This window comes from Pogonomyrmex barbatus, unplaced genomic scaffold, assembly GCF_055798465.1.
Source record: "Pogonomyrmex barbatus isolate J1 unplaced genomic scaffold, ASM5579846v1 scaffold3, whole genome shotgun sequence".
Taxonomy (NCBI): Eukaryota; Metazoa; Arthropoda; class Insecta; order Hymenoptera; family Formicidae; genus Pogonomyrmex; species Pogonomyrmex barbatus.
In genome coordinates this window covers 11,043,670-11,058,759 of record NW_028297127.1, presented here as the reverse complement: position 1 = coordinate 11,058,759, position 15,090 = coordinate 11,043,670, and the positions used below count along the sequence as shown (strand labels likewise).

At 36.4% G+C, this 15,090-nt stretch overlaps 2 protein-coding genes and 1 long non-coding RNA gene across 8 annotated transcripts; 2 read left to right on the top strand and 1 right to left on the bottom strand.

Annotated features, from left to right (window-relative positions):
* Nucleotides 1–627: 627 nt before the first annotated feature.
* Nucleotides 628–4,719, top strand: LOC105429552 (odorant receptor 63a-like). 4 transcript variants are annotated; one of them, XM_089079625.1, is made up of 9 exons: nt 628–793; nt 906–1,025; nt 1,145–1,262; nt 1,424–1,688; nt 2,016–2,159; nt 2,279–2,369; nt 2,529–2,665; nt 3,024–3,118; nt 3,233–4,719. In XM_089079625.1, the coding sequence occupies exons 1-9, from the start codon at nt 650–652 to the stop codon at nt 3,277–3,279; spliced, it is 1,161 nt and encodes a 386-aa protein (XP_088935751.1). In that variant the 5' UTR covers nt 628–649; the 3' UTR covers nt 3,280–4,719. The 4 variants fall into 4 exon arrangements, with proteins under 4 accessions (XP_088935751.1, XP_088935750.1, XP_025074654.2 ...); XM_089079624.1 differs by having other exon boundaries at nt 3,024–3,156; nt 3,237–4,719; XM_025218869.2 differs by having other exon boundaries at nt 3,024–3,156.
* On the bottom strand, nt 3,434–13,473 carry LOC105429488 (uncharacterized). Of its 2 annotated transcripts, none has more exons than XM_011642487.3 (6): nt 13,123–13,473; nt 7,706–7,948; nt 7,385–7,536; nt 5,060–7,265; nt 4,770–4,917; nt 3,434–4,587 (listed from the first exon to the last, which is right to left on the bottom strand). In XM_011642487.3, exons 2-6 carry the CDS (start codon nt 7,929–7,931, stop codon nt 4,524–4,526), a joined length of 2,796 nt encoding a protein of 931 aa, XP_011640789.2. In that variant the 5' UTR covers nt 7,932–7,948; nt 13,123–13,473; the 3' UTR covers nt 3,434–4,523. The 2 variants fall into 2 exon arrangements, with proteins under 2 accessions (XP_011640789.2, XP_011640791.2); XM_011642489.3 differs by having other exon boundaries at nt 4,721–4,917; nt 13,123–13,468.
* Nucleotides 7,886–13,129, top strand: LOC105429487 (uncharacterized). Of its 2 annotated transcripts, XR_016139861.1 has the most exons (3): nt 7,886–8,023; nt 8,104–9,750; nt 12,936–13,129. It is a non-coding gene; the product is annotated as an uncharacterized LOC105429487 (long non-coding RNA). The 2 variants fall into 2 exon arrangements; XR_968100.3 differs by lacking the exon at nt 12,936–13,129 and having other exon boundaries at nt 8,104–11,485.
* Nucleotides 13,474–15,090: the final 1,617 nt, after the last annotated feature.

Here is a 15,090-nt window from a genome sequence, read left to right as displayed (position 1 = left end):
TTTAAGCGAGCACTGTTGAATTACAACTGCGGTCGCGACGCGTTATTACTGTACTCTATAAATAGTTTGAGGATTGAATGCCTTATCAAAAGATGTCTAGATATACGAGAGGCGTACATAAAAGTGGGCATATATAATGCCTTACAGAGACCTTATATTATGAATAAGATGGCGATATAGTTGAGCGATATGTATTAAGATGTATAGAAAACTACAAAAATATATTGTTTTTTTTTTTTCGAGTATTCAAAACCGGACTGGATTTGCGTTTATTGAAATTACAACTCGAGCTAGAAGGTATAAAGAAATAAAAAAATATTGGCAATTTTAAAACAAGATGAAGCACGTTCTTTCCAATTCCATTGTTATGTTATTCTCATACACTCGATTATTTGTCGTGTCACGCGACATCAGCGTGCAAATGTCACTTGGAAGAGACGCGCAAAAAATTACAGTTTACGAAAAATATAGTATCTGGTCATCGGAACATAAATAATTGGTCTGTGCTTCGACGATAAGTGACATCCCGTAATTTTACAAGTTCTGCGATCGTTCCAACTTGTCCTCAGATCGATTGATGTGCACGCGCTACGCTCCCTCATTTCCATCGTAGTCGTTCTTAAGCAGGCAAACTGCAAGCAAGTGAATTATGCTAGTAAATATACTTCGAGAGCACAATATCAATAAAATATTTTTGTCATGCTTGGGACTCTGGCCCTTCCAATCTAAATTGGCGAGACGTATGTTACCACTATTCTGCTTTATACTTGAAATAAGTTACTTGCCATTCGAGGTAATACGATTAATATATTTTAATTTAATTAAAATCCTTAAAAGCGCTATATCACGCTAAAAGATATTACTTTTTTTCTTTATTAATATATTGTAATATAATTTATCCGTAGATATTAACGTTGTATAAACACAGACACAATGGGCAAATAATTTTTGACAGTTTATATCAGATGGTTGTAACGATAGCTTTTCTCGTAAAGTTATTAAATCAGCTTTGGTATCGCGACAAGGTAAGAAACATTTAAAACATCAACGCGAATTATAAATTTTTGTATTAATTTTTATTTAAATAAATTTCTTATACACGTACATATTCATTCGTTTTGATATGTGTTTATTACTTTATTAGTTTCGTCGTTTATACGAAATCATGGAAAACCATTGGAATATATTTACGAACGATTTGGAAGTTCGAATTTTGAAAACTTATTCTCATATATCGCAAAAATTTGTAGTACTTTATTCGAGTAAGTAAGCTAAGAAAGACGAAGATTACATAATAATAATAATAATAATAATAATACTAAAAATATATTAAATAATACTAAGAAATACTAAATAATATAAAAATTGTACTTTGCATGTATAAGGATATTATTGAAATAATATATATATTTCAAATTTATAGTATTGATATATGTCATGATGTCAATGTTTATAACAATACCCTCGATAGGACCAATGCTTCTTGATATCGTATTACCTCTTAATAAGTCACGTCCGCGACATATCGCAATATACAGTGAATACGGAGTAGATCAAGATAAGTATTTTACATCAATCTTCCTGTACACCTCTATTATGATCATAGTGGGTATGACCATTATGGTAGCTGTTGATACCATGCACATAACGTGTACCGCGCATGCATGCAGTTTATTTGAACTTATTGGGTAAATACGGCTCAAGATTTCTCTACGAATTTCTGTAAAGTTGAAGTAAAGTCTACCTTTTTTTTAAAATTTAAAGAAAATACATAGAATGCTATTTTAAGCTCGAAGAATTCTGTGTCTTACTTTCTTTAGAGTTCATATAATCGATTTTAGGAAAAGTTTCACCGATTAAAATATTATAAAGATATAGAGAGGGAGGGGGCTATTTTCATAATCAGAATTTTATTTATTTTTTCAAAATTAAAAAAAAAATGCTGCCAACTTTATAGAACCGCATATAATGTTCGTGATAATTTTTCGTAAAATATCACGAGAATTGTATTCCAGTCAACAAGTTGAGAACGTAATATCGAATGTACATATTGGCGATAACGTCGGACGTTGCAAGAATGTGGGATATAAAATGTTCAGCGAGGAAATGATATATCGGGAGTATATCGTATGTTTAAAGAAACACCAACTTGCTTTGGAGTAAGATTTCTCTTCTCTTTGATTTTTTAAGCAATCTTTTGAAGCTATTTTTTTACAAAAAAAAAAAAAATAATATGAACATACATAATAAAAGATGTAATTAATTAAAATAATTATAGGTATGTCAATATATTGAATGACACACACAAAATTGTTGGAATTAGTTTCTCATTATTAATCGGTGCAATCTTCAGTCTGCTTGGAGTTCGAGTAAGCATTAATATTATTATACATCGTTCTTAAATATTTAACTTTTCAATAATCGGCATTAATATATTACATTTTATAATAATTTATAAAATTCGTGAAAATATAATTATATTTCAGATGGCGAATGGATACATAATATCTTTGATATATGTATTATAGATTGTCTATGTGTTAGACCAACTGGAAGAAATGATTAGATTTACATTTATAATCATGGGAGCGCTGCTGCAATTGATAATCGTGTGTTATTCTGGCCAGAAATTAATGGATGAAAGTCAGAATATATTTCATCGAGCGTAATAATTATTTTATATTCTCGTAAATTTTTGTTTTCAATATATTTAAAAATCTAGAAATAAATTGAAAAAAAAAATATATATATATAATAATTGAAGTAGAATTATAAATAACAAAAATAATTCTTATTTATAATATGCACAAGATATATTATATAAAAGTAGAATGTCCCAGAATTCGAATATCTATGACAGGAGAAACAAGGTTTTTTTTTGCATTTAATAAAACTGCGTCGATTTTACTTAAAAGAATTAAATTTTGCAAATTTATATTAGATTTAGAGTTTGCATTGTTTAATGGAAAAAAAATAATTTAGAATCTGAATAAAAAATAATTTTTAAAAATATATTCTTTCAGGTATGCAGCAGAATGGTATAAGTTCTCACCAAGACTAAGATCATTGTTAATCATAATTCTTTACAGAAGTGTTGTGCCATCCAAACTGACAGCAGGTAATTTGTTTCCGTTGTCAATGACGGTCTTCGCTACAGTAAGTGTGAGAAAGTCTGTAAAACTAATTTGTTATGTGTGGAAGAAATGACTTATATATTTTTAATTATTTTAAGGTAGTACGAACGGGCGTATCTTACTTCACGGCGTTCTTATCGTTTAAAAATTAATTAAAATTATCTGCTTAACAAATCCTTCACTAATGTCTTCGATTCAAATCAATAAATTGTAGATAAAAATTTAAAAATAGTTATGTTTTACTTTGTGTAATGGACATAAAGTGTTAATTTAATTGAAAGAAGATAGCTTGCTAAAGATTTTATTTTAACAAAATCACATTTATTATTAAATATACAACTCATACAATATCGACCAATGCGACTACAATCAATATCACAGCATTTTGCAGGTAGACATTCGTAATGTCAGTCTCTTAATAATGTAACTTAATGAGGATTGCTAATAGTAGTAACATTTCTTGCAATTGATGACGCATTTTCAGACACAACTAATTAGCTTTTTAGTGTTCGTGTAGATCGATTTACACAAGAATATATTGTTTTTACATAAAAACATTGTTAAATCCCACGATGCTGTTAAGTCAAACCATATTCCAAGCTGTTAGCGTACCACATCTAACAGGACATGGCTATATGAAGCTGCGTATAATTATTATCTTTAACTAATTCTATTTGATTATTTTACTTAACATTTCTTTAACATTAGAATATAATGTTCATATCTAGATATATCTCGTTGTGTTCTGAAGAAAGAAATGAAAATGTTTCAATAGCAATATAATTTAATAATTATTTTGCAAAATTTATCTTTCTCTTCTTTCTAAACAAAATTAATTAAATATGAAAAAGACATATAAAATAAATACAGACTGCTTTTAATCTTTGAGATCTTGTTTAGAAAATTCGAATTTAATGCATATAATGCAAAATGTTCTTATTTATCAAAAAGGTATTAGAAAAAAGATATTATAAATATTATTCGATGAAAATATATTACAGTATTTATGAAAGTATAATTATTATTTATGAAAGTATATTATTTATAATTAATTGATATCACAATTAGAGTTCAATTACGATCTATATACACAACTCTGTATACGAAACATTATTGAAAATATATTAAGTTGTTAACTGAAATGCGTGAAATATTTAGAACGCAAAATATCGATGGTTCAATTTTCTAATGTAAATTTTTTTATAATTATTTTGTAATCTTTAGATGTAAATTTTAAACTTAATAAATCCAAAAAGTTTAGAAAATTGTATAGTAATAGTAATCAATTCCTCAATAGTAATCAATTCCGTAACATCTCGAAGAGTAATTCATTTTTTTAGAATATTTTAAATTATAATAATATAATTAATGACCACAATGGCAATAGTATCATTCGTCGGCGGACTTCGTTAATTTATCGAGGCAATCGTACGACTTTGATTGTGTAACGTATCTGTAACATAGAAAAACTTTTGTTAAAAAAACTTTTGTTCACATATTTTATGACAGCATTGAAAGCAGAAAGCGAACAAAGATTGTAAATAGGCTTGTCAATCATTGTTAATAGAGTTAAAGCAAAAACTAACCGTGTTAATAGCTAAATTAGTCTAAATTGCATGGCTTGCGTGACACAACCGTTTATGCGTTGGATCTCTTCGGGCGACGTGAAGTATCAAGTTCCCAGCTTTGGCACTCTTGAACATTTGTAACGCTTTGGCATGCGTCAGTCCATCCAATGAGGAGCCATTGATCGCTAAAATTTCATCTCCTACTCTCAGAGTACCTTCAACATTACAGGTAGATTGCTACAGAAATTGTTTCCCATTCGTATTATCCCATCATAATTTTTCTACATTTTCATAAATTTATTAATTTTACATTAATAAATAGAATCGTATTTATTTTTGTTGCAAGAAATACGATACCTTCTTCCGCAGCTTGTCCGCTAGGCATAATATCCTTCACGAAGATACCCATACGCCCTTTATTGCTATCCACACCGCCGACAATGGAAAAGCCCAATTTCTTTGGCGCGCCCTTTTCTAGTACGATCGTCAGAAGATCGATAGATAAACTGGATCCTCGTCGAACGTTGGACGCTTCGGCACTTCGTTTCCTCACGACTTGGAACTTCTTCATACCCGTCATTTTTTGGAGACTGACAGTCGCATCGTCAACGACGGAGGAGATTCCAGCATTCGTCGAAGATGATGCATCGTCGAAGGAAGCTGACTCGGTTCTTTTACTCTTCGGGATCCACGCGTCGGGATCGCTTCGTGTTCGCGTCAAGGCGTTTCCCCAGGTGTCGCCAATCTCCTCGCCAAAAGTTGTATTCGGTTCTCTCGCAATCTGCAGTTCGACCGTGCCGACGCAGCTCCGCAAAGCGTTTCGCGCCTCCGCCATCGACATACCGCGTATTCTACGTCCGCAGACTCGAACAATCTCGTCACCAATGCGGAACTGCTTCGACCTAGCCGCCTCGCCATTGGGATCCATCTTGGCGATCACGTAGAATGGCCTGGCTGCCTCGCGTCGTTCAACCGAAATACCGAGACCCGCCGGATGGTTCACCGTCAGCTTCATCGTTTTCAGTTCACGTCGTATTAGGATTTTATTAGCGGCGGTGACGGATTTGGTAGCGGAAATATTAGGAATCGAGGACTCGCAAGTGCCGACTGTCACGGCTTTTTTCGCCACGTTTCTCGTCACGTCCAACATATCGAGTTCTAGAGTGGAACGCGATCTCTTTGGGCTGTAATATCGTAAAGGGTTGGTTATCGCATCAGAATGAATGAATTTTGAATGAATTTTGCTAGCCGGCGGACTGTCTTTGCACGGAGACGCTGCATAGTCTAAGAGGTGTAATACACTTGGACTTGAACATTTTTGACTTTTGGACTTCTTGTCCTTCAGGGAATTTTGAAATTTAGCTTTCTGAGATACGTTAATATAATTTTCCGGCGTCACGCAACGTTTCCCCTCATCGGAATTGACTTTCATTCTGGCATCATCAATGCCATGCATATCGACATCGTCACATTGCATCAGTGTGGCGTCGGAATCGTTACGTTTTATCATTTGGAGTTTCGTTAAATCCTCGAACAGACCAGGAGCTGTGGACTCTGCTCTCATTAAACTCTCTTTAGATTTTGGCAAGAGATCTGCTTCCGTTTTAGAATGAACTCTCATTAAATCCGATTGATATTCTAAAAAATCAGCAAAGGTGTCTTCATCGCAGCTATCTGTATCGTCCTCCTCGGGCATTAACATAGTGGATTGAGTCGTGGTCGAATTGTTAAAGATAGAATCATTCGTCGCGACATCGACATCAGCGGTGTCGATCTTCTCTGAAACACACGTTTCGGATGATTCGATTACCGCGCGTGCATTTATTTTCCGCGAGGTACCGCCGAATCTCGATAAGTCGATACCGCGATAGTCGTCCGATGTTACTGAGAAACTGCGCGGCTTCAACAAAGAAGGCACCACCGATTTTTCACTGTCCGGTGAATCCGCGCCGGCTCGCGTACTATCGGAATCGTAGCCACTTTCATCGCAACCTATGCGCAAATTGCTCAGTAGATCTTCTAGACCGGTCAGCGAGCCGGAAGATAATCCTTGGGGAAACAGATTTCCTTTAGTTTCCTTGATATTCGCATTACTGGTGGATTGGCGATCAGGCATTCGTATCGAAGTGCCATTTTTCGTTTCGCCCAAAGTTCTCGAATTCGCGTTCTCCGGTGTTGCTCTTGTCAACGCGTCACTCTGACGCGCTTTCGTCTCGTGATTCTTAAGTATGTAATCCAAGACCCGTTGTTGCTCTTGAAGATCCTGTATGCTACGATTCAGCTGTAATTTCTTTTGACGGAGAAACATTTCCCGATTGATCCCAGAAAATTCGTGATCGTCGAAATTCTCGGAGCAGATATCTCGAAACGGGATCTTCCTGATCGCTCCTTCGCTCAGAGTTTTCCCCATTGGGCAATGGCTGACGACTGTATCCTCCTCCTGTATCGTCGCGCTTCTCGTAGAACTCTTGCCGTTAAGAGAATGATCGCCGCTAGTCCTAAAGAGGTTTCTCAACGATTCTACCCTGGGAATCCTTTTTGGCCTGGGAAGTTCGCTATTACCCTGAAAATGTTAATTATTCAGGATAACGTCTCTCGGAAAGCTTTATTCATCGCATCTTAGCTGAAGCTAACATGCAGCGTAATGCATGTTAAAGTACTGTTATGTAACGTCGACATTACGTTTTCTTTCTCGTTTGGGGTTTCATCGTAGCCGCTTTTCCGATGTGGGCTCCACCGTCGCCGCCGTCGCGGCACTGAAAGCAATTCGGAGCTATCCGATCTCTTCATTTGATCCCATCGTCGACCCATCTTTCGTCCCCACGTTGAGATTCCTTTCGAGTGGGGGGGAGGGGGGGGGGGGCAAAGGTGCAATCAATTTTAAAATCATCGAATTTACATCAAAATTAAGCTTAATTTTATTATGACGAGTGGTATGATAAAAATTCGGATACCGTATGAATTGTAACGCACACAAATGTTGCTACTTTAATATATTCCTACCTTTACGAATTAGAACATTAGAGGAGTCCGTCGATTCCTGTTGCACGTCGGCGTCTTCTTTGACTGGAAGAGAACCTTCCAATCGATCATCCGTCCTCGACTTCTCCGATTTCTGGGATGCCGCATTACTCTCGGCATTATTCGTAGCCGCAACGTCTTGAGATATAGGTACAGCCGAAACGAGCTGCGGGCTCGTGTCGGCTATATAACGTTTGAATAGACGCATCGTGAAAGAGGTGTGTGCTGCAAGTAAAATTACCTACTAACTAATAAGATAAATCATAGCGTATATGATGCGGCATTCAAAGAGGTGGAGATGTAAGTAATAGATTTCACACACTTAATAATTACGTATTACCAACAACCGTATGACTACAATTTTTTATTTTTCCTTTCAGCGTAGTATCCCATTCATCATAAATGCTCATGTAATTCTGAAAATTACACCGCGAGAGCGAGAGAAACGCGTCTTAAATTTAAAAGTCCTACGGTATCGACTACGGTAATTTCTACGGAACACCCTGTACGTAGACCAGTAAGAAAAGCAAAGAAAGGAGAGAAACGTGGAAGGGAAAGGTGGAGGCTTTGCGAGACAGCCTCGGACTTCCCTGAAAGGTTTGTCGTCGGGTGACGTCAGCCCTCGTCCACAAAACGGTCGCCATCGCATATGTACATCTGTCGCTCGCCCATATGTGTGTGTTCCGCGTTTTTGAATAAAAAAAGGAGCAGAATGAACCGCGAGAAGAGCATCGCAGGTAGGTAATCGGACAACGAACCCGGTTTATGCGGTTCTCTTCCTCCTATTCCCTATTTTTCTTTTTCCTTTTTTCACGTCGCGTTTGCACCGCATCTCCTCTTCTACGCGATTTGTTCCATAAAGAATTGTCTTTCACGTCTATTAGACGGATATAATTACATTTGCATATTTTAATACTGTTCAGTGGGAAACCAGTTTTTATAAAAAAAAAATAATGAATAAAAATATCGATGACGACAGTGATACAATCTTGAATGTGCGATAAAAGTTTCAAGATATATTGTCCTATTATTATCGCGCTATCGTTCAAAAGAGGATGCATCTGCGTGAAATTAAAGTTTAAGCTTAAGAAAGTATTAGTTGAGAGAATATCTGAAGGAGACTAAGCTAACGGTCGATATCTTCGGTCGCGATCTACGCGATTGCAAGTTCGATGACGATACGGATCTACTTGTTTCGCAATGAACAAAACTCTTTGTCCTAAATAACTGAAATAAATATGTTTGTATCTATATTTACAAAAATGTTGTAAAAGTGTATGACAGTATTGCTTTTCGGCTCGTTTGTAAAAGTATAAATTAAGTTTCCTATTATCAAGTTACGCATATAAATAGAATCCTCCTATCGATTCTATTATAGATAATTTTCGCAAAAAAGGAGCAACAATTTTATATTTCCATTCATAATTTTATTTACATGAAAGTATTACTTTGGACTGTTATCGAGTAACAGTGAGTCAAAACATGCTGTTAGCATAGCGGAGTCAGAGCGAAGTCCTAATTTGGACTTGGATTACAACACAGCCTCTTTATTTTCCGATGAACTCGATGCCACCAAATACGGAACGTAAAATTAACACCCACGTAAATACTACTCTTTCGCAAGATAAGCCTTTTATTTCTAACGAAAGACTGGCAAATTACAAAAATATGCTTTCAAGACAGAGAGCCCTGCTGGCGGTTCCGCAGCTCGTCGTAGCTCGAAAATTTATGTTATTCGCTTAAATACGGGATTTATAAGGACAGTTATGTGCAAACGTATAAACAGAAATAGAAAGAGAGATGCGGGTGTCTGATACGCTCTTTGCAGGGCTCGCGCTTTCACGTCTGCACTGTTAGGCACACCTGACTCTCAGCCAGCCATGGGAACCTGCCGTGCCTTTCGGGAAATGGCTGCGTGTGCCAGGGAGCAGATGTCCATTGTCCTTGCAAACGAGGGCCAATAGCCACCCATCACCCTCATCATTTCATCGATTATACGTGTGGCTCTACGTAATAACAAAAGACCGGTAATTATAACTTCTTTTTTTATACACGACTAGAAATCCGGTCTCGAAATCCGGTCTCTTCAATATTCGCTCGAGCAACTAAGCTTTCGGCACTGAAAGAGTACAAGTTCAATCCGACGTATCGGTCGGAGGAATGAAATCGGTGTCACGCACCGACGATGTAAAATGCGGTAAATATCTCGGTCGTCCGACAGATATCTTTCTCTCTTTTCTCTCCTCTCCCTAAAATTCCCGTATCCCTCCCATATTTTTTTACTCTTCATCGAACGGCGTCTCGTAGAAAGTAAAACTATCGGGCCCCGAGGCCGAGTGTGTCCTCGAACACACCAGTCTGGCACACATTCGCTATATATGAATAAAGCAAACACATCTTTTTTCCGAACAGCGAACAGTAGATTTAATGAAAAAAGTTGCGAGTCGATCGATAATCATGTACATCAAAAAGATTCAGGCCAAAATTATTTCATCAGAAACAAATGCATTTACAAATACAACTATATACTTTTACTGACATTTCCTTTGTACTGAATTTTTATCCATTTTTAAAAATATTATTTAAAATACAAATGAGTGAGATAAAGTTCAAAAAGCCGTATATATAAACTTCGATTTCTCCTCGCGATGCATGGAAATGATGAGGTACGGTTTGATATAAATACACGTGTAATCACGAATACCGTACAGAGGGTAAAAATATATGCACCTGCGCGCCCTTGTGTTTTTTCGTTATGAGGGGTGGAAGGACCCTTCCCAATTAAAATTTTATAAAAAGGGTACATTAATACGTACGTTACATAAAGCGTCTTACGTAATTTCTAAATACGCCCCGTGCATCGATCGCGCATGTAGGTACTCTTTCGAATACTTATATACTCTTATTTAATATCACATTTCTCGGCTGTCCGTCAAAGTGTTAAAAGGGGCGTGTTTAATCCCGCGGAATAAAGCAGGCATACTGCATAACTGTAATGCATCTCGCGCATCGCTTACGATCTTATACCGTTATCTTGAAATAGGTGAGTTCGCGGTGCATGCATAGCACACTGCGTACATCTGACAGTTAATTACGTTGTTTGTATTAACATTGTCGATACGATCGAGCGAGAAATGGGTTACGCGTGACTTGCGACATTAAAGCTCGCCGCAAAATGATGCGGCGTTACGTAAAAAAAAAAAAAAAAAAAAAGAAGAAGAAAGAAGAAAACGATTTTGCGATAGATACCTTACCACATTTATCATACGCGAATTGGAATGTTATCGCATCGAGGTGCGTTATATGTTTTATTCACGATGCGATGCTCGTATCGATTTGCGGAATATTTATCATCTGAACGTACCGTTTGGAGATATGCAATGCGCAATGCGCAGAACATAGCGTACAACACATTAGCAATGAGATTTACTTCGTATATGCACTTCGCGCATGTACTCGATATACCGTGGACATCGCCGCTTCTTGGTCACGGATCATTGCCACAGTGAAAGGGTTAACGTTATCCAAGTGCTCGTTCAAGTACTATGAGAAAAGTGTAATGATATGTCGTTAGTAATGCCTAGGATGACCTGGAAAACCTTGACCTTCGTCAATAATATGATATTAACGATAAATAATAATTTAGATAAAATTGCTCACGTTTTTATTACATTTAACGATGAAGACTAGATACTCGTATACTTAGATTTATGTATCGCGGCCATTGTAGTAATATCATGGGTAGCAGGTTTTTTGTTTTATTTCATTGTGACCTTTTTCCGTTTTAAACATATTTATCTCTCTGTACAATAGAATAAAAAAATCTAGTTTGTAATCCGTTTGTAAAAAGTTTGTAATTAAAGAATTAATGGCTATTATACAAGATTGCAAATTTTAATTTATTCTATATTTCAAGGATTGAATTAAAGACGAACGTTAGATGGTCGCTAAAATGCTTCAGCATGTTCCGTTACGCAACAGTAAGAACTGCGGTACTCCAAATTTTTGCATCTCCTTAGCTTAGCGAGTACGATTTGTAGACAAGATCATCATAAAAATGACAGAAAATTTTTATGCTGCTCTAAAATAAAAGTATGATATTTTAAAATATGGCTACAATTATTTAACACAGCCAATTACATTCACTCCGATAAATAATATTTAGCTGAATTTTACTCTTAGATGAACTGATGTTTGTTTTTCACGACTAAGACCCAGCAAATTGTATCGTAGGGATAATTTAGTACTGTAGATTTATCAACAGCAGGAATCTCCAGTCAAAAGTCAACAATCTCCGGTAGCATTGTAGATATATGTGACTCTTATGAATACGTACAGTATATGCAAGATTAATGTGTTGGAATTCTAAATTATGCGGAACTGTCTGTGTATACGACGTTTGTGTACGTCAATGTCCTCTAAAGAAGCATGTGTTGATATCTAGCAGGCATTAAGCACTGGACTGGATGTAAAGCAGCTCTCCGATGGAGAGCAGACGAAGCGCTCTGATATCGTAGTTTCGTCAATCAATCCTCCGAATTATATTCTGTATAATTAGACAACTTTAAAAATTATCCCCGATTATGATATATATCAAAAATATTATATTTCATATTTTATCATTAAATGTCTAAATTACAATATTTCTGTATAATTAGATAATTCTAAAAATTACTTTTTTTTATCATTTAACGTAATAGATTCATCAAAATTAATTTTCTAACTTATATTCCGTGTAATTAGATAAATATAAGTTTATTTGATTGTTTAAAGAATGAAGATTTGAAGGATTACGTCTATTTTCATATTTACAATAAAAAAAAAACTATATATTATTCTAGATCTCCAAAAATCTTGCAGCGGTTTAGAATTTGTGAATCAAAAGTTATTTAAACATAAAGTTATTTAAATAAAAAGCTGTTTTAATATAAATATAATTAAAAAATGATGACAAAAGTCTCAATTCTTTTATATAAGTATTTTATATGAGTATTTAAGATTATTTACGTAAAGTTTTATTGTGATGCAAAAACTAGTTGTCTTGTAAATAAAGTTTAATTTTACTTATTATCATCATTCATTTTGTTTTTATAATCAAAATTTAATTTTTATTTATGGAACAACCAATTTCTGCCGCTATACTTTTCGTATTACTTTTAAATACGATTTACATAGAATAATCTGTAAATTTTTCATAATTTTTTCATTGCAGATATAAAAATTATAAAAATGAGTGTAATATGTCCATCCTTCATCAATCTATCGAAGTGATTTATCGAGAAGAGACAATGGAAAAGGCAAAGATCTGGTACTTATTAATAACGAATGCGCGGAACATATGGGGTGGAAGGTAAGGTGGAAGGAGAAGAAAAGCGAAAATACTGTGAACAAAGACTTGCCTTCAAAGAACGTCACTCTTTTTCAACCGGAACGGGAGACATAGTCTTGCAGATGAAAGCGGGTGCGTCATCGACTCCAATCCGATCTGCGGATCTTTTAATTTTCGATTTTATATACCGCGCGCGAACCCGGAAGTGGATTCTGACAAGCACAAGACGGTCGACGACACTACCGTACGACCGTCCGTATCGCACGCTCCGTTTCGAAGTAAACCTAAGGCAGGTCCGAGGACGCGACGCACCGATATTTGCCACCGATCGACGAGAGGGAAGAAGCCCCGCTCGCTCAGCCCGTTCACCGGCAGGACTCGCTCGAAACTGCCGGTATCACAAGAGCACCGATTGCCTGTGGCGCTACCTGCACGGAAATACAATCCCTTTACCTCTCCCACTCTCTTAATTCGTCCGTTTCTTCCCTTTAACGATTGTATTATTGATAACATAATCGCGATATTAATAGTAACGAATGGCAATAATATTGTCATTCTTGTTTTCATTCGACCGCGAGCTTCCTTCAGCCTCAATTTGCAGCCTATTTTGACGAAGCGGATAAGAACCCAGCGTGGTTGCGCTGGAATTGGGGAAGAAAAAGGAAAAAAAAAAAATAAGAAAGCAAGAGCTCGCTTCCAAACGGGATAATGAGGAGCGCCTGTACTACAATATGTACTAAATCCGAAGGTAGTAAAAAGTGCTGGTAACTCTATTTTCAGTAAAATTATCGCGTATCGCGCGACTCCGCGCGAAGAAGTCGGGCAAGTGTGAGAAGAACCTGTGGGGAGAAACAGGTTCTAGATTCATTCACATCTTCTCTCGCCGAGGCCTTGAGCCGAGCAAAAAGCGTTCTCTCTATGCGATTCCTACACCATAGACTCATCTTGTAATCCGCCTTGGCTACTGGCGAGCCAAGAGAACGAACGCTGCGCGCGGGGTGTCTGGTGAATACGGCGGTAGACAATCGGAAAAATCTGATTTCTCTCAGTTACAGAAAAAGGCTTCGCCGGCTGCACCGGCGGCGAATCGAACACCCGGTACGTTCGCATTGTCCAGAAGCGCTAATCTAAAACGTGGGCTGGACGCGGGCAGAGTTCGAAACAGTTCGGCGTTTAAGGAACACCTCAATCTGGCCCACGTCTTTCTCGGTAATCTCACATGTGATCAGGAAGGCAATAAAAATTTAATATCAGAAGCACGGATACACTGTGTACCTTAATGTTACGTACAATATAGAGCGTTGATTTATGGGCCGATCAAAAAAGTGCTGATCTCTTATAGAAACAGATTTTTTTTTTATATCTTACAGAATAGAATATATTTTTATTAGAATATCATAATTCCATATTATTATTTATTTTTATTTATTTATATTATTATTTATATTTATATTATTTTATCTATCTTTATTATTATTATTATACTCCATGTTGTTATTTGGAATATTATATTAAAATAATTATATTCTTATAGATTATATATAAAATTTTATAGAATCTTATTTATAGATCTCTTACAGAACGGTAAGTAGATTTGAAAGAGTAGATTTGAAACTCCCCTAGAAGATATGTGTCCGTTCAAAAGTACCGACAGTAACATGAAAATCGATTATTGCTTTTGTTTGTCACATATTGACGCCGGATTTCCTCACCGGAAAAGCGTATGCGTACTGGATCCTACGAGCGATTCTCTCGAATAAGATTAACAATAGTATTGGGCTCGGGATACGTTGGCCGCACCGTGGGCTACCTTCTTGAATAAATTAAAATCGACGTCGAAAAGGAAAAAAATCCACGCCGACGTCGTCGATGCCGACTTATTTAGCAATCCGCGAACGATAAGCAATGTAAAACCAGTATCTATAAAGCAGCCGTTCCTCCGTAATATCCAGCGGCGATCATTATGTCCCGCTGTTACGCGCGGTTGTTGTTCTCATCGACTCAATCAGAAAGCTAATTAAATGTACAGTCGCGCCGT

Bases quoted from the DNA above. Each gene is read 5' to 3' on its own strand.
- LOC105429488 (XM_011642487.3), bottom strand. From the start codon at position 7,931: ATGCGTCTATTCAAACGTTATATAGCCGACACGAGCCCGCAGCTCGTT. The intron at 7,266-7,384 runs GTAATGTCGACG...TAACATTTTCAG, and splicing joins CCCCAAACGAGAAAGAAAAC to GGTAATAGCGAACTTCCCAG. The intron at 4,588-4,769 runs GTTGTGTCACGC...TCTATGTTACAG, and splicing joins AGAGATCCAACGCATAAACG to ATACGTTACACAATCAAAGT.
- LOC105429552 (XM_089079624.1), top strand. From the start codon at position 650: ATGCTAGTAAATATACTTCGAGAGCACAATATCAATAAAATATTTTTG. The intron at 2,160-2,278 runs GTAAGATTTCTC...AAATAATTATAG, and splicing joins AAACACCAACTTGCTTTGGA to GTATGTCAATATATTGAATG. The intron at 2,666-3,023 runs GTAATAATTATT...ATATTCTTTCAG, and splicing joins CAGAATATATTTCATCGAGC to GTATGCAGCAGAATGGTATA.